This window comes from Protopterus annectens, chromosome 13.part0 (genome assembly GCF_019279795.1).
Source record: "Protopterus annectens isolate FY-2018-M chromosome 13.part0, PAN1.0, whole genome shotgun sequence".
NCBI lineage: Eukaryota > Metazoa > Chordata > Ceratodontiformes > Protopteridae > Protopterus > Protopterus annectens.
In genome coordinates, this window is record NC_056747.1 from 1080302049 (window position 1) to 1080326961 (window position 24913).

Sequence of the window (24913 nt, forward strand, 5' to 3'; positions counted from 1 at the left end):
ACTGGAGGAGCTAACTAGGGCAGGAGAATAAAAATAAAGGAGAAAAGCCCACTCATTTTCTGAGGTGGGAGTGAAAGGCTAGTTGCCTGGGAATGTATGCCCCATTTTAAACTCCTCAGAGGAGAACAGAGGTATTTCAGTCCAGTGGGCAGGATGTCTGCAGGCAGACTTCACTTACAGAAGTTAGCGACAGTCACACGTAATGCCTTTTGCACGACTAGCCCTAAAAGCATTACTGTAAATGTTCCTGGAAACAACAGACACACGCCAAAGCAGAACTCCATGAGCACTGCAGATGATGACAACACTCTGTGTTCAACTTTCAGCCTGAGGAAATTGTACTTGCCATAGGTCTCTACCCCATAGGTGAAAGGATGGGTCAAGAGAGAGACCAGGAGGTAGGCAAAATGATCAGGTATGGGCAGGGAAGCAAAAAACAGTCTAAAACAGGAATCTACAAGATAGAAAAAAGGACGCGATATTATATGGGCACACAGATTAGTAAGATTAGCACAGAGGCATAGTAAGGATATGAACTTATAAAGAAAGGGAAAAAAAAAGCAGGTGGTATCACAAATGCAAATTGAGGGATGCTGTTCAAATCAAATATGAGATAGTTTTTCTGGAGAGAGAGAGAGCTGATTAAGTAGAGTACGTTTTATCAAATAGTAGTGGATTAGAGTAATCAAAATACTACACAGGAATTCAAAGGGTCACACGAGAGATGGAAGTAGCAACGAGGGAGAACAGTGACTTGTTGAAGAAATAGGTATGTATCACAGAGAATACCACTGCTTTGGAATTGTCTTTGTCTCCAAATCAAGCAGTGTGCTTCCCTTACTCTATTCAAATGTAATCTGGATAAGTGGATGGGAAATGGAAATTTCACTCCTGGTTTTTCATCTTTGTTCATTATGGATGGGGTAACATGTAAGTTTTCTACCCCATTGTGGGTTACTCATATTAAGTTACAAAGGCTAAATACTTTATAGAAATGCAGGGCTAGGCTTCTAAAGATCGTCATGGGTCAATAGCCTATTAACGCGTTTATATCACGTTATCGAAAGATGAAAATAGTGAACACTATTTCATCGGCCCCAAAACATCTAAACATGAAAATATGGAACATTCAGAACAGCAATTTTTTTTCCCATGGAAAAAATCTGCTGCTCCAAAACACATACACACAACACAAGCACATCAAACAAACAGCAACCACAAACATACGCTTAAATTCCTACATCTAACGCTACACTAAACTAAACATACACCACTATCTACCCACTTACCTTAACCCAAACCCTAACCCTAAGGTCCGTCACTATCGCACACTCACCTAAGCTGCACCCTAACCCTAACTCACTTAAACTGCCCCTAACCCTAAAGTCTGTCACTATCGCACACATGCCTAACCCACGCACTAACCCTAACTCACTTAGCCCGCCCCTAACCCTAACATACAAACAATCGCATACTTACCTGAACTCAACCAGTAACTTTCCACCACAGCGCTAAGAATAGCGAAGCCACAGAAACGGCCAACCGAATTCTTTCCCGAGGAAAGAATTCACTGTTCTGCAGCTTCGCTATTCTTAGCGTTCCCTGAATAGTGTTCGATATCAGAACATTCGAAGTTTTAATACTTTGATGTTCTGATATAAACCCCTATTAACTACCTATAAAATTATGAATGTTTGAATAGGAAAAGCAGCTGCAAAGAGATAGCTGCAACAAACTGACAGAGTAGATGCATGATCTTCTTCTGCTGGGATATTATTTAATTTGGTGATGATCTCTGTGAGGACAAGATTGACTAACTATGTATGCTTTGACAAAACATTTCACTTCAATCTTATGTAATGGGCACAGGTCACACACTCCTGTACTGGAGAATATACCTTTGCAGCCCTTGTATAGTACATGTAACTCTAAAAGTCAAAAAGTGAAAAGTAATGGCAAAATGTCATTAACTCTAATTTTGGCTTTGTGTTTCACCCAGTAGTTGTCAAAAAAACCAACAGTTTCCCATTTGTTTGTAGTGTCCAATGCCTGAATGAATCATCTCTAGGTTCTGACATACATATTTGGTAAAAGTGACCTAACTTAACATGTTATTTTTGGTTTCCTCCAATTAGCCATGACGTTATGATTCCTTTACTCTGCAAAAATCTTAGGAAATTACTGATTAAGGGGCAGATGTTGGATACATTTTCACCATCTCAGTGCCAACACAATAGAGGTGAGACTAGTACACAATAGTCCTTACAAAAAAAGGAAAAAATCACCTGCCAGATGGGAGGTGAATTGTTAAGATATAAAAGAAAAACAGACTAGGAATATGTTATGAGTGTTTATGTCCATCCATCCACAACCCCTTTGCCCATTTTTTCACATGGAGTCAGGGTGTCACTACAACAGTGAATGTCATTTAGGTTTATACCACTGGGTGCTCTGCATGATGACAGTGAAAACTGGCATGATTCAAACCAGAATATTGTCCTACTGGACTTGCCCCTCTGTAGCATCCTTGTTAACTCTTTTTCCCAGTTCCATACCAGTAGGAAGTAGGATGGTTCAACATTCGATTACATGTGATGCCCCAGTTTGTTATCATGACCATTTTTGATATCTTTATCACAAAACTTCTGCACTTCTGTGCAGGATTGCTCAATAAAATGAATGCAAACCTTTATATTAAGTAAAGTATATATATTTGTATGAACCTTAGTTTAATTAAATAATGGATTACTAGATTAATGTCTTGCAAATCATAGAATAGTGTGTCACTTTATAGCCATCGCTCACAGATCATAAGGGCAAAGTTAAAGTCAGTATTTATATGGACAGTTTTGAAATTCCAACAATTAAGCACAATTTTTGAAAGTGGGCCAGAACCAAAGTTCTCTGAGCAAAATTGCACAAATAGCAGACTGAACATGCCTGTTACACATAAAACAGCAACCAGGGGTCAGGAATAAAACCTAGATGCTGGCAGTGACAGTATAAGGGAAGAGATCAGAACCAGTATGGCACCATGTGTCCAGTATTATATATTGTATAACTGAATGAATATTTACTGTGTTACTTTTTTTTTTCAAATGTTTTTACAATTATCATCATTCCAAAATAAACACTGGAAGCAGAGATGCCCATGCACATGGATGGTATTAATCTAGATTTAGAGTTACAGATGGAATCTTATGAACTGGCCCATATGAAGACATAGTTGTTTTATACACTGAATATCACGGCATGATATTAGTGAAAGCTAAGGTATATTTATGACACTTGTTCCTGTAATGGTTATATAAGTTTCACTAGATGAACATCTCACCAGGGATGGGAAGAATCAAGTGATCTAATAACCTCCATGGCAAGTCTACTGCCTCAAATTTTGTGACAAATGATCACTTTCCACTCCAACCAGCTGAACATTACATGGAAAAAACACACATGCTGAGGACAAGGGTACCTAGAGTGGGTTAACGATTTAAAGCTGTATTTTTCCTTTAAAGGTTTTATAAAATTAAAGAAATGCAATTATATTACTAGTGGTAAAACATGGGGTTTCATAGAATTCAGCATTGTTTAAAAGATCGCTTACGGCACGAGACTTGAATTTTTTCATTATATGTATTTCCTCTACTACTGGCCATTTAATTTATTTCATACTCTGTTTTTTTTTTAAATCTTCTTTTTCTTGTTCTTATTTTTAGATAGAGAAACTCCATGGTAGAACTATCATAATAAACAGAACTCTCATCAGTGATATCAATCCCAAAACATTCGCTTATGGCTTACAGAGGGAACAGAAGAAGCCTGTTCAGAGTAAAGAAGGGCAGAGTAAGGAGAGGAATGGATGTCTGAGTAAAGTAGAAAGGAAAATGGCAATGCGTTTGGATGCTAAGGCATAGGGACCAGAAGGCCGTCCCAAAGCATCAGCAGAACTGTAGCAAATGTGCTGGGAGATTCCATAATGCACATCTTCAACTGATAACTTGCCAGTCATACTTAAGACGGGAATATAGGAAGAGTGCTCGCTTTTTATGAGTCAGCAGGAAAAATCTAAGGACATATACACTTGTTAACCTAACAGCTGAGGCAGTGAAAGCAACTGTGAGAATACAGATACAAAGGCTGGTTTCTTTTCTATAGGACAACAACATCCTGGATTCCTAGCCAAGCTGTCAATCAAACCAGACTCCATTTCTGAATACATTAAAGTAAAATGTGGTAATGGTGAACCAGTAGATGTGGCTTTCCTCGACTTCACCAAAGACTTTGACTAGGTCCTGCACAGGTAACTGTCAATACATTTGCAGGCTGAGGGGTAGAACAGTGACAAAACAAATGGAAGACAGCATGGTTGCAGGAAGCAATACTAGAGGTCGGGGTGAGTGAGATGTCAAAAGCAACTGAAGTGACTAGTCAGATACTTCAGGGGTTTGTTCAATGTAATCATTTAATACATATCTTAGAGAACAGAGAAAAAGAAGCCATTTTGGAAATGATGCAAAGATAGACTCTGCCATAGATTACAGCAGAAGAATCAAAGGAAGCAGATGAAATGGCCAAGTAGCATAAATGTGTACTTTATGGTTTAGTACTGATTAATGCAAAGTACTATATTTGGTTCACAACAACCCACGTATGAAATATCAGCTAAGGGAGTGAAACTGATGGGATGTTTATTGCACCTGGAATGGACAACCAGGGCAAAGTAAGATTGTTGTGCTACCAGCTAACAGTTTGTTTAAATGCATCCACAGATGCAAAGGATGGAAGCAAAGAAGCAACGTGCCTGTTTGTCTATGCTCTTTTCATTACACTTCTTGAGTGCAGCATGCATTTCTTATAGCCTTCCAAAGCTACGGACTTTACACTTCTAGAAAGAGGCCATAAAAAGACATTACGTTTACACATGCAATGGAGTGAAAAATTACATAACTACACACAAGAAGAGCTAAAGCTTGCTTTATTAGAAAGGGCATGGCATAGGTGCATCAGAGATGTAAGAAAGATGTAACCTGGTCAGCCTTAATAGGAAAAACAGAGGCATGGATGAGAAAGAGGAAGCAAATGTAGGTACCAGCTTGTCCTTGGACCTGTGAAAGCACTTTTTGAAAGAAAGAAAGGAATGTGGACTTAACAATTAGTCTGCTAGAATGGTAATATTCAAGAGAGTTTGATACTGGTTAGAAAATGTGAGAGACTGGTAGAATATTAAGCAATCAAAAATACCTGATGGAGTGGTCATTACAGTAAAATAGCCCAGTCAGTGGTTGTGGTGTGTATGGATTAGGTCTCCCCACCCAAGGAAGGTTTGTTTTTTCCCAGTAACACTGACACTAAAGAGCATTATTATGATTAGAATATGGGCTATCTGTTAAATTTTATTGTGCTTATTTTATTATTATTATTAATGCATATTTTTATATATTTCTTGTGAGAAATAAGTTTCACATGAAAAATAGTCCAGGCTTGGCAACCCTATTGAATGATAAAGGATAGGGACCAGATGGCTGCTCCAAAGCATCATCACAACAATAGCAAGTGTGCTGGGAGATCTTGATTGTTATTAAAGGAAGTATTTTATAATGTCACATACACAAACACACATGTACACAATTATAGACACTGAAATGTACGAGAAATGAAACACAAAAGCAGTCTCAAATGCATACTGAATCTCAAAAGCACACAGACACACACACACACACACACACACACACACACACACACACACACACACACACACACACACACACACACACACACACACACACACACATGCACACACAAACACAGGTAAACAGACATGCATTCACCTACCTTCTCATGCACACATACATATGTGGACTAGCAGTCTGAACAAGACAAAGGTGCTGAAATGCATAGGTGCATAGGGCCAAGGTGCCACATGTAGTTATGTACCTATGTATTTTGTGCACTGCTTTTCATGGATGTTGCACAACAGAACTCTCTATAATCTGTTGTACTACATCAGTGCACTGGGTTGCTAAATGGCCTCATTGGCATAGACTATACCCATAGACTACTACATTTATATCTGGTTCCAAAATTTCTCACTGTTCAGTAGTGAGCAAGAGTATGTGAAGTTACTTATGTGTTTTTTTGTAATATGCAAGCTGTCTCTGAATTCTAGCCTATAGCTTTATCCTGACAAGCATATTTTATCTCTTAAGTAAGATGACGGACTCACATCATTTCACAAGCAGTATGAAATAAAGGTCAAATACAAAAGCTGGTAATTTAAAATGTGAAAATAAATGTCACATTTCTTAGTAACACAACTTACAGCTGCCAGGTGTCCAAGAATGACTGATAAACCAATGGCAAAGTGCATGGAGTTGACTCTTCTAGGGTCTGATGCGACGAAGATGCACAGAACTAATTGGAAGGTGATGATCATCTCCAGTATAACTGCCTGGAATAGAGTTACACTCGGGGATACCTGCAATTTGCAAAGAAAACATAATATCATTTAATGTTATGTATCAGCCTAAGATGTCTGCTGTGTTTGCAATAAATAATTGTACATGTTATTGAGTTAATCCAGGTTTGTCTTCACAGAAGATGTTTGCAAATCTCCTTTCTTAAAATTTACTGCATTATTTCACTTAAGCAGCAAATAATGTCTTAAAACAAAATGCTCAAGTGTGATAGAAAATAAATGTATATTTAATGACTCTACCTGGGATTCAATAAACTCTGTGAAGGCTTCACACAAAGCCTACACAGAGTTTGCATGTTTGTGAGGTGAGCAGCAGCACTTAATAAATATGCATGTCGTGGCTCACCTTCAAACATAAGCAAGCAGGGTTTTGTGGCAGCCAGGAAACTGTGTAAAGCATAACGGACAGTGAACTTAGTAACAGCATAGCAAAATGGGTTAGCTGGATTACACAGAATGCCACAAGGACCACTAGGATTTTTCATATATTAATGTATTATGTTGTGGGGACAGGACAGGACAGTGTATGTGTACACTCCAGCATACTGGGTTAGCAGGATTGCATGGAATGCCATAAGGACCACTAAGGTTTTTCATATATTAATGTATTATGTTGCAGGGACAGGTCAGAACATGTGCATACTCCGGCATACTGGGCTAGTGGGATTACTCAGAATGCCACAAGGACCACCAGAGTTTTTCATATATTAATGTATGGGTTGCAGACACAGGACAGGGCAGTGTATATACTGCTGTGTATTGTGGAATCCCATTACAGGCACTCTGTACAAGTTGTGCCAATGATCTGTAAGGGTACATGGACAGTCATTTATAAGAAACAGTCATGGGAAGTGTGTTTATTGAATAGGGACACACATGGAGTTTTGAGATGAACACCAGGAATGAGAACAGGTGAGACATTGTAATGTATCACACATGAGGAAGTGTAAAAGGAAGACAGTTGCAGCAGGAACACTAATCCCATCTCCACATAGACCAGTACAGACTGCACAGTGACAAATGTATATACTGTGACTGTCACACAAGATGACGTAACAGTGGCGGATGTCTGTGTGATAAAAGCACCCAGACATGAGCAACGGAGAGGACATGTATCACAGATGTTAAATTAAATTGGGGTTGGGTGCATATTGTGAAGCTGTGCAACCTGATTTGCCTGAGTTTGCCTGTATTGTCAGCAAAGGCTTCCAACAAGTAGGACACAAATACAGGCTCATGGCCAATGGTAAAACCATCACACACAGTCATGGACACTATCAAAATAAATACCCATGTCTCTGACACAATATATGTGTTTCTGAGAGAGCACAGATTGTTCTGCACCAACACACTTGTACAACTATTAGGACATGTCAGCAATCTATGAGTGTAATCAGGCACACTCGCCTGATACTAACATATGCAGGACCAGTGAGGAGACACACTTGACATTATGATCACTATAGGCTTGTTGACTGGTGTGCATGACAGAGATATATATATATGGCACAATCCGCAATGTCATTAATGTAAACCATGCCGTCAATGTTACTAAAGAGCTATGTATGTCATCAGTGCATCACTGAAACAGATATCACATATGCATGTGGTATTACACCTTGATGGGGGTTCTGTGCCATCAGACAGTAATGTTTATGCAGCAAATCTAATACCTAGGTATGCACAAATAGATATGTGACAGCTTACAGTGACAAAGGTGATACAATTCAGTTACACATCATTGGAAGATGTGTATGGAGGGACATGAGGAAGAGAGCATTGTACTCAGGTACTGGTGTAGTGAAGGCTGTGAACTATGAAAGTATTATGGCCTGTCATGTGGATGTCCTGCACATACTCAGTAGTTGTGTTACATACAAGGGAGTGCTCACCACTGAGGACACATGCTGGTGGACATTCCACATACCATATATCCCAGGACACAGGACATATAACAACTGGTCTGCTGATGGGGTGTGACATCTACATGATCCTTAGTTTATGCATTTGTTTGCATAATGAAACAAATCCCTGCATGTTTTTTTCATCTCATGTGTTGTCATGGCTATAGCAGCAATCTTTGATGTGTGCTGATAATCTCTGTATTATACCAATATCACAGCTGGAGTCAATGATTGTCCACAATCCGTATTCTTCATGACAGCTGTTGGGACACAGGATTAGTATGTCATTCTTGACATTTGTGATTTCAATAATGGACAGGAAAGGACCTAACAGACACCCCAATGTACACACTTCAGCAGTGGACATGAGATATAGAACACTTCACACATTTCTACATATTTAGATGCCACTATGTGATCCACTGTTCTACCCACTTGATGATATAGGTGTTGATGGCCACATCTGTCATTATGGAGTGAATACCCCAGTGTGCACTCCTGTCGAATGCCTTGGCCTTTTCAAGTTCCACATGATGATGCTCTTTGAGGACATCTGACTGATGTAACAGACATAGATGTAGCATCAGAAACTCACACATGTCTGTCACACACAGCCAGGCTATTACTAGTAAGAAGTAAAGCAGGATATTACTAGTGTCCATTTAGAGAAAGTCCATGATGAGAAGTTGGTTTACCACACAGATCAGGAAAGTCAGGATGTGTTTATACATGCATGCATCAGGTGCTGTCCCCAGCCCACTTAGATGGATGAATGTCAATGTACACCCTTGTACGGGAACATAGTCCATTTGGAGGGTGTATTGAAGTGGGTATCACACTGTGTCAGGTAGGCATATGTTCTGAGTCACACTATAGGTAATCTGTGATGTTGTTACAGTCCATTGTTTCTGTGTGATAGGCCTGCATGAAGGTAACACAGTGCATACTGCCTCTCTTGATCTGTCCTAGGGTTTGGTCACAGTCCCCCTATTCAGGTATCATTGACAAACTCTACCAGCTGGGGATTAACACTTATGCTACTAGATGGTTAACCCATGTCCTTGCCAACATACCACATACTGTGAAAGTTGGTGAATCAACCTCTACCATTACAGCTGTCACTTCCGGCATACCCCAAGGATCTGTTCTGGGCTGATACTGCTTTGAATCTATTTTTCAGCAGTCCAGGTTACAAAATACAACCTGCAGTTTACCAATTTGCTGATTCATGCATATTTTTTGCAATTACTGAGTCCACCAATGATCTGACTATAGTACAAGAGGGTCTAACACACACATATGATTGGTGCCAAAGCCCCATGGTCTGCTAATAAATATAGAATGTGTGAAGATTTGTGCCTTATGCAAAGTTGAATTTCCTGGTAAATACACCAGTGACAACACTCTCCCCATGCTGAAACTAGTGGTGCAAGAATTGGGAATACATGTAAACAGCAATCTGAACTTCGACCAAGGTCCACAGTTGTATGGAAAGGCTATATTGGTCACCTTAGAAGACAGGCCATTGTATCCAAATGTAAGGAGGATATAACAGCACTGTACTCAAACCTCATCTGAACACTAATACAGTATAATGCTTCCTTTTGCATGTACCTCACAAAACACCAACACAGGTGGACAGAGCATGGGAGTTTCACACTAAGAAAATACAGGTCCTACAAACTGACTTATGTGGATACATTCTGAAAGCCCTGTTCCTGAGATCTGTATTGGAAAGAATGAGGTATCTTGTGCATGGACTACAGAACATCTCTGCCCCTGCCTTGATGTGAATAATGCATATCCACAAATCAGCAGAGTCTATTGAGAGGAAGATATTAAAAGCAATGTCTCACATGCTGTTGTAAAATGCTCTCTCTCTACAGTCAACCAAGTGCACAGACACACACACACACACACACACCTAGTTGACTGCAGTGAGAATAGAACCCCTAATTATCTAGGTAGATAGACTTCAGAACAAAGTACTTTACATAAGTCCACAGCTCAGATCTGATTTAGAGTGTCTCAGACAACACTTTATATCTGATGACATCAGCAGTGACTGTTGAGGAGAATATAACAGTGCCTCAAATCCTGGTATAAAATGTTCTCTGTAATGTCAAGCAACCGCTCGCACACACACACACACACACACACACACACACACACACACACACACACACACACACACACACACACACACACAAAACTGCCACCTGTCTACATACACAGACTACAGAACTCACTAGCTTATGCAAGCACCATGGCAGAAGTCTGACTTTTAGTTGGCTGCAGGTCAACTGAGTGCATGGTAGAGAGAAGTTGGAAGTCGTTCATGAAATAGATGTGTAGGAATGTGCAAGCAACAAAATACTGTCAATCCATGAGCTTGGAGCAGTAACCATAAGATGCAGTTCTGCTCTTCTGACAAATATACCTAGTTGATTACAGTGAAAACAGAACTCCTAAGTACACAGAGAACACAGTACATTATGCAAGTTCCATGGCACAAGTATGACTTTTACAAGACTGCAGGTCACCTTATAGTGGATGACATCAGCTGTGCATGTTGGAGAGAAGATGTTGGGAGGCCTGCATATAATGGATGTGTAGGCATGTGCAAGGATCAAAATACTGTCAATCCTTGGGCTTGAAGCAGTAACTGTAGGATACACACTTCTGCTCTTCTGGCTAGACACACACACACACACACACACACACACACACACACACACACACACACACACACACACACACACACAAAACTGCCACCTGTCTACATACACAGACTACAGAACTCACTAGCTTATGCAAGCACCATGGCAGAAGTCTGACTTTTAGTTGGCTGCAGGTCAACTGAGTGCATGGTAGAGAGAAGTTGGAAGTCGTTCATGAAATAGATGTGTAGGAATGTGCAAGCAACAAAATACTGTCAATCCATGAGCTTGGAGCAGTAACCATAAGATGCAGTTCTGCTCTTCTGACAAATATACCTAGTTGATTACAGTGAAAACAGAACTCCTAAGTACACAGAGAACACAGTACATTATGCAAGTTCCATGGCACAAGTATGACTTTTACAAGACTGCAGGTCACCTTATAGTGGATGACATCAGCTGTGCATGTTGGAGAGAAGATGTTGGGAGGCCTGCATATAATGGATGTGTAGGCATGTGCAAGGATCAAAATACTGTCAATCCTTGGCCTTGAAGCAGTAACTGTAGGATACACACTTCTGCTCTTCTGGCTAGACACACACACACACACACACACACACACACACACACACACACACACACACACACACACACACACACACACACACACACACACACACACACACACACACACACACACACACACACACACACACACACACACACACACACACACACACACACACACAGACTTACTTGACTGTACTGAGAACAGAACCCCTACCTAAGTACACAGACTACAGAACACAGAATGTTACACAAACACAATGGCACAAGTCTGACTTTTACAAGACTGCAGGTCAACTTAAAGTAGATGACATCAGCAGACTATGTGGGAAGCAAAATGTTAGGAGACCTGCATAAGCTCATAGCCTCATATGTACATAGGAGACTTCTAGCCTAACAGCCCTATGGTGTTTAGAAGCCTGTGTAAAACACAAGTACCCTTACTGAGCATAGTTGGATGGTCATTGTTAGCAGACCTATTTTGTGAGCAGCACCAACTGGCCCTGTAAATGAGGAACATAGATGCCAGCCCAGAGGTGACTTTACAATCACCCAACCAGTAGTCAAGGTTGCACTTGAACACAGTCATTGAGGATCACTGATTCATGCACAGTGGGAGCCTATTACAGACGAGTGTGAGTTGTTGGGGGGGTTATATCTGTCTCCCCAACATGTTCTGTTTATGCCACAGGTGAAGCTGAGCACCCTGGGCCAAGTTATTCTTGTCTCATTTGATTTGCAGATGTGCAGCATTTCCAGTAGGGCAGGGTCTGAGACTGCTCTGTAGGACAGGCATAGGTTACCTCTCAGCCTGTATGATACTGAGTACACTAACAGTTTTTTCAGTCTTTCCATGTATGCTGTAGCTGGAGGCCCTGGAGTCTTCCAGCCAAAACCCTATATTTTCTCCAATTGCTGTAGGTATCTAGTGAGGTACAGACAAAAGGGAACATTGTACTCAATTAATGGTCTGATAAGGAAAAAGTGTTGAGACACCAGGGTTGCAGTGCTTGGAGGAGGTGGCAGCAAATGGATGTATTGTAAATATGTGACATATTGTTAGATAATGCCCTTAGTTTGTAATGTTTGCACATGTAATTTCATCTAATACACAGGAAATGGACAGTAAACTGCAGCAATACAGCATAATTAAACATTTCCATAGTGTAATGAGCAGCACATTTGCACAAAGGTTATCAAAGTGCATATGCCTGTGAGATACACGTTTGCATGTAGGTAAGCCATCCAAAAATGCAAGCCACATTGCTAAAGCCTGACAGTTAGTACTGAATCAATGAAATACACCTGCTGCTTAACTGGTTTTGTGCAGCATATGTTAATGCATTGATATAGTTCTTTTTTGGTCCAGATGATACTGGGTTCAAAGTTAGGTGAACCTAATACTTTAAAATACTTTTCATTACATAGTGATAATGCAATGACATCAATTGTTTATATGAGATGTGTTGCTGCATTTTGCTGCTGCTCACTGTCTCTGCACATTGGTACATGATGCACACCTCCTCACAAACATGGAGCCCAAAAAGTTCAGGGATCCATTGCTTTTTCTGCTACTTATGTGTGTTGTGTGTAATTCTATTTTTTGACCAGATTAAAGGTGTTAAAATGAGGTAGATAGGAAAGTGGTGAAATGGGGAGCAAGCAGGGAGAAGAACAAAATCTCACAGTTAGTACTGAGTCTCTGGAATACACCTGCTACTTAACTAACTCTGTGGCAGCATGCGTTAATGCAGTTAATGCAGTGATACATTCCTTTCTTGGGTCAGATGATACTGGATTCAAATACAGCTGTATGTAATACTTTTAACTACTTTTGGATTACCGTTGATGCATGTTGTTAAGCAATGCACACTATCACACAATAATGTATTAAAGAAAAGAAATGGGGATGATAGGACAGTGGTGAAATGGGAAGCAAACAAGGGGAAGAACAAATAGAAAACAGGGCAAGAATGTGCAGCAGGGAGGTAGGAAAGAAGAATAGCTATCCATTTCTTTAACAGTGCAAAGTGAACATGTCTGCCAAATATTAACTGAATTTGAACTGTCACCTCCAGAGATGGGGTGACTACAACACAATCATTTTGTTGGACTGAATCAAGTGTGTCAAGAAGATATGTGTGTGAAATGGTGAGCTATGTATGGAATGATTTTTTTTTTGAGAGAGAGGAAGAGAGAGGAATGTTGGGGGAAGGGATGTAAGAATGTCTGTGTGAGGTAAGTTGGGTAGGTGAGGAAGCAACTGCAGACAGACAAGACAAACAAGATGAGAGATAGGGATGGTGATTGACACAAAAGTTTGTGGGACACCATGACTAGGGTGAGGGTCAGGACATCATGAACCCATGGTCATCAAGCTAGGTAACAGTGAGAATCGAGTTCTGACCCACTGAACTGTCATCACTGTCACCTCACTCCACTCATGGCTGGAGTGCCTGATGTCTGCCTCTCTTCCTCCTGGTATTGCATAAAATGATGGAGATCAGCCTCTCCAGATGGCTTAGGCATGCACCAATAGTGCGGTACACAGCCCTATGTACCATCGCTGGTCATTCAGCATGGGTGATAAAATTTCCACCTCTGCCACTGCTCCAGGAGGGTACCAGTGGACCAGCCTCCGGGGCAGGACTACCTGAGGGGCAGGTAATGGAGGGGCAGCAGAGGTAGTGCTGCCAGTTTGGCTCCCAGATGTGCTGCATAACAGGGCTGAAGCCAGTGGAGGCAGAGAGATCCCGTGGGGCTGGCCTACTCCCCCTGTGCTGTGGAACATTTAGTGATGTGGTACACATGGATGACATGGACACATTTTGACAACATGCAATAAAAAATGAAATAAAAAGAAAATAAAAAAAGAAAATAAGAGTTGGGGTGAGAGGAAAAAAGAGAGATAAGATTAGTACCTTCATATGTGACATATAATGCAGGGATACGATTAATTGACTCTATTATTTTGACTTTTACTTTTAAGACTACTGACTTCTAATACATAACTTTTACTTTTAAGACTACTATCTCCTAACAGATGCACACTATACTTCGGACTGTAGCAAGTACTCCTTGACACGGCTGTATATTGCACATATGTGTTCCAATTATACAGATTACAGTTTACAACAGGACGTGTGCCACTGGTATAGAGCTTTTACTTTAAACCTTTAAATTACACATAATTTAAGAATTAGCAGTAGTGCATAGTTGGGAAGTGTGGTCTTCGAAACCACAACCTCTGACTAAAGTCTAATATTGTACTCTTTGTTTGTGCTGCAGACTAATGCATGCATGCTTACTTTTATAGTTGAGACATGCATGGCCAATTTGATGCAACTCTATAAAATTCCAAAAAGCTATATTTAACTTTTAATGCTAGAATAACACTACTATTCTGCTGCATACATGCCACATGCTTCCATGACCCTCACCAAAATACCCCCATGGGTTTATACCTTGACCTTTCTGTCCCTGGCAGCTGTGGAAAAAAACAGAACAGAACAGAATACCATTATGAATACCAGTCTTGCCTATATTCAGCTTTTAACTCTTACAAGTGCTCTCTGTAGTTGATACATACACAGTTGTGGGATGTCTGCAGTCCTAAATTCTCCAACCCAACAGTTGAGGGTATCCCTCTTCCTCCTCCGGAGGTCATTTATGTGATGCTTTCATTGTTCACCAGTGCAGGGGAAACCAGTAGTACTGATTACAGCCTGGGCTAAACTATCCCAAGCTTCTGACTTATACTGGGAGCCAGAATAGTCCCTCTGCAAAATGCCTGGCACTGTGGTTCCTAACTAGCAGTACAATAAAAATCTCATAGGCACCCCATCTCAGTGCCCTAAATCCGACACATTCCTCACAAATGCCTGTCTTGTCTGCCATGGATCTAGAGCCATGGATAATGATGTTTTCCCACCAGTTCCAGTCATCATGTTTACTGTGAGTGTGCACACTGTTTGAAAATGTGGCACTGTGTTTACCATCGCACAAACCATGTTTGCACGATAGTAAGTGGAGCACCACAGTAGCAAGCAGAGCAAATTTAAGGCTATTGGATACACAGACAGTTGTGTATATGTGTTAGTCAGCACCATGTGAAGGCCATGGTGGTCTAGATAGCAGAAATATACTTACAGGAATATAGTACATAATATACCCACAGTCATACATTTGAGAATAAATGTGATAATACATAGATACATTAATGCATATCTGACACAATACTAACACCTCAGCCGTCATACATATAATTAGTATCAGCTACACCATGTCAAGTGTTATAAGGGAGAGTGATTATAATGGGAAGTGGAACATCAGTAAAAGTGTATGGAATATGGTATATTCAAACCCAGGACCATGTGTATGGCAGTACTATACTTACACCTGTTGCCACAAGAAGGTTGAGAAAGCACTTGTCTATGTTGCAGTTCATTGCTATAAACTGCCATGTCACAACAGTAAAACAAAGATTGCACACCCTGTACTAGAACCCAGGACCATCTGTACTCCAGCCCTACACTTACAGCTGCTATCACAGGAACAGTTACATGACATTCTCTATTTTACTAATCATTCTTGAGTTCTTGCTGTTAACCACCATTGCAGTGTCATTTAGTGAGTTTGTGTAATGCCTAATAGTATTATTTGAATTCATCTGGTTTCTGTCTGGGTCCTGTCTGACGAATTGTTCACTTTGTACGAAGCAGAGCATCACACAAACAGTGGCCCAAAAAAAAAAGAAAAAGAAAAAAGGGAGAGGTACTTGAAATGAGGAAAAGCAATCTATGACATAAACACTAGAAAATGTTAGTACACATGAGATATTTCTACATAGGTCTGGATTTGAACTCTCACCCCGGTGAACATTCAGAACACAGGATGGATGCCTCATCCCTCTGCCATACAAACAGCTTTGCAGCAAGGAACTTAGCTCAGTATGCACAAAACCACCTGCAACAGCATCTGCAGTTATATCAAACCATACAACTATTATTTGTACATTTAATAGTTTTGGATGTAGTGCACCTAGTGATCACACAACCTGTCATGATTATTGATTGCAAATGTACAGCTCTGTCTTACATTTCTGAGATTGTTGGCCATTCGTCATTTATCTAAGCACTGTGATGATATTAAGTGGAAACAGTATCATATGCAGTTGGCAAAAAATGTAGAGCAGGTTGGATGTGGAGGAACACAACCTGTGACTTGTGCACTGCTTGCTTACAATTCCAGCCTTACATCTAATACTTTGTAGATGTGACCTGACACACCCACTGGAAGAAAGGCATCCTGCAGTGCTGTTGTGTTTTCCTTCTACCATCCACTAATCAGTCACAACTGCAATCCATTAAAACCAAACACCGAGGGAGAGGATGCTCTATTTTTATATCCCTATACCGATCCATTTTTTTAGATTCAACAATTCTGAGTTCACACCTCATTTGTATCTTCACTGTGTTGACAGCCCAGAATCTACACCATATAAAAGGCAACCATGTAGATAGCCAAACTGATGGTGAGGAGAGTTGTATATGTTTGGAAGAGTGCAAAAAAATATTTTTCTTTAGGATATATCTGTACAGATGAGTACTGAACTTCAGAAGGTATGGTTCCATTTTGTCACCTACATACTGCATATGCAGGAAGTATTTAAGAAAAATCTGAAGCAAAGGCTTTTACAGTTTTATCTTTATGCATTAATTAAACGTGTACTGATGGCATGGGTATGTTTGGTAGGCCATTTCAGAGGTATGCATGCTTGCCAATACATGAAAATGGAATTCTGTGTGATAAATATGTACAAATGCTTTTGAAACAAGTCCTTTGATAGCACTTTTAGCAGTTCAAAGATGGTTTGTTAGCAAAATAGATCATTTGCTTGTTGTTTTGGGTAGTGGGAGCAAAGGTGAGTTACTGTTATGGCATAAAAAGGACGGATTGTTCTTTAGGGGAAAGCAAAGGTGAGTTACTGTTATGGCATAAAAAGGACGGATTGTTCTTTAGGGGAAAGCAAAGGTGAGTTACCATTATGGTATAAAAAGTATGGATTGTTCTTTAGGGGAAAGCAAAGCTGAGTTACTGTTATGGCATAAAAAGGACGGATTGTTCTTTAGGGGAAAGCAAAGGTGAGTTACCGTTATGGCATAAAAAGGATGGATTGTTCTTTAGGGGAAAGCAAAGGTGAGTTACTGTAGTGGCATAAAAAGAACGGATTGTTCTTTAGGGGAAAGCAAAGGTGAGTTACCGTTATGGCATAAAATGGATGGATTGTTCTTTAGGGGAAAGCAAAGGTGAGTTACTGTTGTGGCATAAAAAGGACAGATTGTTCTTTAGGGGAAAGCAAAGGTGAGTTACCATTATGGCATAATAAGGATGGATTGTTCTTTAGGGGAAAGCAAAGGTGAGTTACTGTTGTGGCACAAACAAGGACGGATTGTTCTTTAGGGGAAAGCAAAGGTGAGTTACTGTTGTGGCACAAACAAGGACATGTTGCTCTTGTTACTCTCCTTGTTTTACATCCTGTCTGTTGTAACTATTTCACATCCTGGACTGTTTTATTTTTCTCCAGTGGGTAATACTGACTGGCTAACTTTTCTGTTTTATCTGGTTATTTTGTAGTTATGCGATACTTATGTTTATTATCCTTCTGTTGTCTTTTTGGACATCTACAAGTATGCCACCCAGGCATGTCAGTCCATGTAGACCCCCTCTCCTTCACCGATACAGAGACCCAAATGATTGTGGATGACTTTAAGCAACATGGTGCTTTTCTGCTAGAAAGAGAACAGGGAGATATGGCACATAGGATGCAAATATGGTGGCAGATATTAGATGATGTCAGTGCAATGGGTTGGCAAGTCAGGACATATGAGCAGGTGCATCACAGGGCCACTGACATGATCACATCTGCACGGAGGAGAGCAACTGCAGTGAGCCATGACCAGATGGTTACAAGGGGAGGGCCTGCTAGGGAACCACCACTATCCTCAATGAAGAGTTCCTGGCCAATATCATAGATCCAGACAGCTCCCAGGAGAATTCAGTACAGTATGTTCTGGATGTCAGAGCAATGGCTTCTTATAGAGCAAGCACATCCCAGGAGGAGCTTCCAAGTAGGCTTTGCTATCTGAACAGTTGCATATTGTTGTATAGTAAAACAATTGAAATCAATAAGTTAATTCTTTGTCATGTGTGTCATTTTTGGGGGGGTTGGGTTTAAGATTGCTACAGTTGTTAGCTTAGGTTAGAGTTGTCAGCCATGTTCTTGTGAAATTATAGTTAATAGACATATAAAGGGGTAAATGCATTACCCCCTGTGTTACTGTTAATTTAGATGATGTTGCCCTTTCCTCTTACTTAACTTCTTTCAGGACCATCTGGACTACAGAAGAGTATCTCACTTGCAGATGGTAAGACAAACATTTTTATGTCACTACTACTGAGCAATTTAAGGTAGTGTTGTCGCCTCACAGTAAGACGCTGCCCGGTTCGATTCTCAGCTAGAGCTTCTTCTGCGTGGAGACATGTGTGAATGGGCATACCTTCGTTGAAGGTTGTGCATCAGGTCTGGCAAGCCGGTACATAAAAATCAACTGCCAATCATTAGCGGACCGGAGTTCCGCTGTGGCGACCCCTAATTGGGAAAAGCCAAAAGACACAAACAAACAAACTACTGAGCAATTTAAAGAAAAATTGTAGTGTGTGATCTTGATCTCAGGTCTGTTGCATGTATGCAGTACTGTCTGTAATATTGGCAGCATTGTTAGTTTGTTAGCATACATTGCACTATAGTAGTGCAGGTATTAATTTATTCCTGTTTTTCTTGCTTTTTATCACAGGTGATCATGACAGTGAGAGTGGAGGCCCTGTACCACCTGATGTCAGTGTATCAACAGACTCTGATGATGATCGTGGCCAAAATGTGGCACAGTCAGGGGGTGAAGAGATTGAATCTGACACTAAGGTTGACATACAGCCATCCCCTGTATTTCTATCGGACACAGCCAGTAGGCCTACACCTACCCAGTCCAGTGAGCTCACAGATACTGGACAGGTGGATGGGAGGCCATTGATCAGGGAAGTGTGGCTACTGTGGCTTCAATATTTGTTGAGTCTAGTCATAACAAAAGTATGGGCAAGGTGCCACATAGAACGATTGATAGGGGTGCTGAGAGGGGGCCTGCTGTCCCTCCTCCACCAAATCCAGGTGTCTCTTCCCATGCCACTCAACCTATCTTTAGGGCCATCATGGAGGCACAGGCATGTTCACATAGGTTTTCCAGACAAATGCTCAGGGTTTTGGATGTGGCATAGTCTGACATGCGTGACTGCTTCCACCATGTTGCCAATTCACTTGATTGGATGAATGAAATGTTGGAAAGAGGGATGTCTGTGATGGACCGAGGGGTGTCTGCCATGCAACGAGCAGTGTCTGTAATGGAACATCTGCTGGGACCCAATCACGCTTCCATAGTATCAGTACTTCCACTGCTCCATCAGTGAGTATGCTGTCCACACCCAGACATGGGAGTCAAAGGGATTGTGGCCCTGGGCAGCCCTATGAAAGGAGCTTATCCAGGAGACATCAGTCATGTTCAGGTAGCAGCACTGCATCTGACCTTGGATATGGATGTGCCAGTGCAACTTCTGGCAGAGCCAGTTCTCGTGGTTGGGGATGACAACAATGAACTGCCACCTCTACCATGCACGGCTCACACCTGTCGGACATATCAAGATGTAGAGCCAGCACAGAGCTTGGCTGTGTTCATGTAGACATTCACACAACAATTTCTCCTGGAGGACCCCTACAGACGCGTGTGCGCACACACACACACACACACACACACACACACACACACACACACACACACACACACACACACACACACACACACACACACAACAGTTACTCATTTTCTCGCATTTTCTCTTACTGGCCATTTGTTTATTTATCCACATGTCTGCCTTTTTTCTCTTTCTTACACAGACTCACAAACCTTTTGTGTCAGCCTTGGCTTCCTGCCCCCAACCCCCCACAACCACCTGTGCAAGTGATGATAGCTGTGCCATATCCCTGTTGTCTATCTTTTGGATTTAGGGATACAAAAGCTTGTGTCTAATACATGGGGTGCATAGCTAACTTAGTGCTTAGTATGTCTGCATTTGTAGTGTTGAACTGCTAATTGTACCTTTGACTTATGTTGGCCTTGGAAAGTTAGACAGTTGATAGCATCAAAATTTCCCAGCTTGATAGTGAATGATCTTGTGATGGGTGTGAAGTCAGAAACTGCAATGTGTATCATTACTTTGTAGATTCTCACTTTAATTGTTTTCCAGTGCAAACATATGGTGCTAAACTGAGGGCATGCAGTGATCATTGGTACTTCTGAGAGGTATGACGTATGACTGTGTGAATTATTGATGCCTGAGGCCTACTACTTTGTAATAGACACATAAGTCAAATAAGTCTCTGCTGTCACATGTTAATTTAAGTTCTGTACAAATCTCCCACCTTTTAGTAGCTTACCAGACCAAGTAATGAAATACAGGGAAATGCCACACAGACATATTAGTAAACAATACAGTCCAGGTTCAGGACTTACCTTGTAAATGCAGCAATCGACACAGTTTTAGTTTAGGGCTGACTCTGTCTGATGCAAGCAGTACACCGCAATACATGGGGAGGTAAAGGTTGTGTGAGTTGCTTGACACCAATGTTACTATATGTATGTGAGTAGGAGGAAATTCTAGGCCCCTAGGTGGTGAGTGTGTGTGCTATGTGTTGTCCCTCAGCCAATGCAAGGGCATACTGAGCACTCCTATGTATGCCTACTCCCACAGCAGCTGTTGGTTCCCCCGTGACTTCTCATCTACCTGTGGCTGTGGTGACCTTGGCATTGATGGTGGGATGTGTGCCCCTTCCCCTGAAGCTGTTTTTCAAGATTATGTTGTGTAGCAGGCACATACTGTGAATATTTCTGTACATGTCCATCTATTGTACTACAGGGCTCCCCCAGATATATTGAGACACCAGAACCATGCCTTCAGCAGCCCAGGCACACACTCTAAGCTATTTCTTGTTTGAGCGTGTGCTTCATTATGGAGTTCTTCTGTGGGTGTCTGTGCATGTCTGATTGGTGTCATCAACCACATTTCCAGTGCATAGCCTGCATCCCCCAGTAAATGACCATGTGGGATATCTCCCCTAGCAAACATCTGGTATAGTTGGGAGTTGTGACAGACATGTGAGCTGTGATAACTGCCAGGGTTGGTAGCACACACATTCAAGATGATTCCCTTGGCATTACACACTGCTTGGCAGTTGATAGAGTGGTAGCCCTTTCTGTTAATGTAGAGCTTACTCTATTCCCTGGGTGGTACCTTAATTTCTACATGTGTGCAATCTATGGCACCCAGTACTTTAGGGAAGTGTTCTACATGGTAGAACTCCTGTATATTTCTGGCCCTCTCCTCAGAACTATGGGGAAAAATATATGTGGCCACTGCCATGTTGGAGCATAGCATTCCGGAATTGGTGGAGGATCCTAGATGCTGATGCCTTTGACACCCCCAGCATGTCCCCATGCTGGTCTCTGAAAGGTACCTGTATCTAAGATTCTAAGGGGTACACATACCTTTTTCTCTACTGGAATGGGTTCCCTTGGTTGGCTCTGGTTCTGAGATGAGCAAGGCAGAGGTCACAGAGTTCCTGTAGTGTGTCTCTGTCCACCCTGAAGTGCTCCACAATTTCCACATCATATAGGTTGCGAAAAGTTAAATGTGCCCTGAAAATTCTTCTCCATCTCAGCCTAGGCCTATTAGCAGCAGCAGCAACATTAGCTTCAGCCTGTAACACATACAAATAAATTAAAGCAGCAGTAGCATCTACTATTCTGTCCGTGTAGACTGCTTTCCATGTCTGTATTCCAACAGTTTTGGAATCCGCAGGAAAAACCAGCACAGAGTTTACATGGATGTCCTATAGCTCATTGAATAAGTAAACCATCTGGATAGATTAATTAGCATGCAATTCAGCTGCTTATGCTATAATTAGCATGCTACGGTATTTACCTTGTTTGAGCAGTGGTGCGTGCCTCTACACAACATTAACTGAATCTAAAGGTTTTCAGGACTGTGAAGCTTTATTGAAGCCCCCTGTCTGCCGTTTTTGTGGTTTTTACTTGACTTGATATGCACTTATTTTTATTTTTATATTTTTCTGTGATTTAGAAAAAATGATATATGTCCTCGCAACTGATAAACAACCTTTTTATTCATTTAAATATTTTCATCCCTGAGACACAGAATTTCATCAGAATTTGGATTCCTGGTGCTTCTTCTGTGATTTGATTTGCTGTGTCTAATTTTACATAAGTTAAATAATTAACACTCAGGTGACCTTAGGTGCAACATGACATCTGTAGTCCTCAGATGGAACTGGCAACATAGTTTATAATACCAGTGATTAAATGCCACATTTATCAGGTTTAGCCATGGAATGACTCATTTGATATGCTGATATTTCTCACACACACTAACACTCATTCACATGAGCACACATACACATGTATTTACACACATAAACATGTATATACATACATATCTGCATACACACAGATATCAACAAACGTATGTACACACACACACACACACACACACACACACACACACACACACACACACACACACACACACACACACATAAGATATGGAGCTGGTGCAAATGAAATATCATGTACTGTGTATAGGTGTGATGAAAGGAGATACTGCCAGCCCAGCTAGTTGGAATTTTATGAATAATTATATATATTTGGTGAATATCGAAATTATTTATATAAGATGCTTTTGTTACAAATGCATTAGAACTGTATGTCATGTGTATATATCAAACTGCTTGTACAGGCATGTGTGTTGAAAAGGGAATTTGTAGAGTGCTGTTTGAAATGTAGCCATAGTGTGCTGTACTGGAAGAGAACAGAAATATACATGCACTATTGTAACTGTTTAGACAGGAAGTTGACATCAGTCTGGTAAATTTTAGAAAAACAACTGAAATTAAATTACTTTATGGCTAGGTCATAAAAGATGGTATCTTTCAGTGTTCATTGTAGCAAGAGACACTATGTCTGTGCTAGGCAACTTTCTGTATTGTCTTTAGGGTGAATTAATTACTAGTCTTGAAAGCATGAAGGAATGCAGTTGTTTTATGACTTCCAGCATCTGCCAGAGATCTGAGGAGAAGCCTTTGCCTGTATATTTTTACAGTTAGATGCTAAATACTGCCAGCTTCATCAATGGTTGTTTTCCTCTGGGAACTAGCAATCAGATGACAAGAAATGATGTCATTCTCCAAGTTATCCCAGAAGTAATATTTGAGATATTAATTTGAGAAGTCTTTTAGTGAGACAGAGCATTCTGTATTCTGTCCTGGAACTGACAAAAACTAGAAGATCCATTTACCACATCTGCCTTACTCTATTATTAAGTTCCTAGATTATAGTATAATTATCTTAGATTCAGTCAGGAATGTAATAAAGCTTAGTTTAGATATTTTTCTTTATTTATTTGAAACTGTCCTGCAATGCTGTTTTAAATATTTCCCCTGGTTTGGAACTCTGATGTCACTGTAGACATATATTTAGTATTGTCTTGTTCTTTTATTATTTATTATTAAATATATTTAAACATTTCATTGTGGCTGATCTGTGTAGAGATATTTAAGTTTTGAGAGTACTTGCATGTTTATTTGGTGACACTGTAGGCCACTCTTAATAGCCTTGCTCATGGTCAAACTACCATTTGTATTAGTATTAATATTACACAGTAAAACTGGACACCCTTTGTTAAGGGCCTTAAAGTAGCTGATAATGAGTGACTGGTGGCAGTAATAACTACCTTATAGTCTGGGAAGAAGGGGGCATAGCTAGTAAACCTGTGCCAGCCTTTCACAGGTGTGTGTGTGTGTGTGTGTGTGTGTGTGTGTGTGTGTGTGTGTGTGTGTGTAAATCAAACCTCAAAGTGTGTGTGTCAGCTACCTGGGCAGGGACACAAAGCACTGCTGGGGGTCTTGGCCTGGTCACTCAGCTGAGATCTCAAATCTATAGCTGAGCCAGTGGAGGGTGTTATTAAGGATATGGAGGAAGATTGAGAAACTAGCCCCAGACTGTCTGTGGTCTCTGTGTGCTCATAGAAGAAATTACACTTGATGCAGAGAGCTGCATCTGGAGATACTCTGTGTGTACTTGTAATCCTTCCAGTATTCGTCCCCCACTGGTGCCAGTGGTGAGGAT

The 24913-nt window shown here is 40.8% G+C and overlaps 1 protein-coding gene across 1 annotated transcript in view; it reads right to left on the reverse strand.

Annotated features, from left to right (window-relative positions):
- LOC122788024 (aquaporin-5-like) overlaps nt 1-24913 on the reverse strand; it is a 199380-nt gene that overhangs the window by 36783 nt on the left and 137684 nt on the right. Inside the window, exon 3 of the mRNA XM_044054946.1 lies at nt 6320-6475. Coding sequence (XP_043910881.1) covers nt 6320-6475 — 156 coding nt within the window. The remainder of the gene's footprint in view (nt 1-6319; nt 6476-24913) is intronic.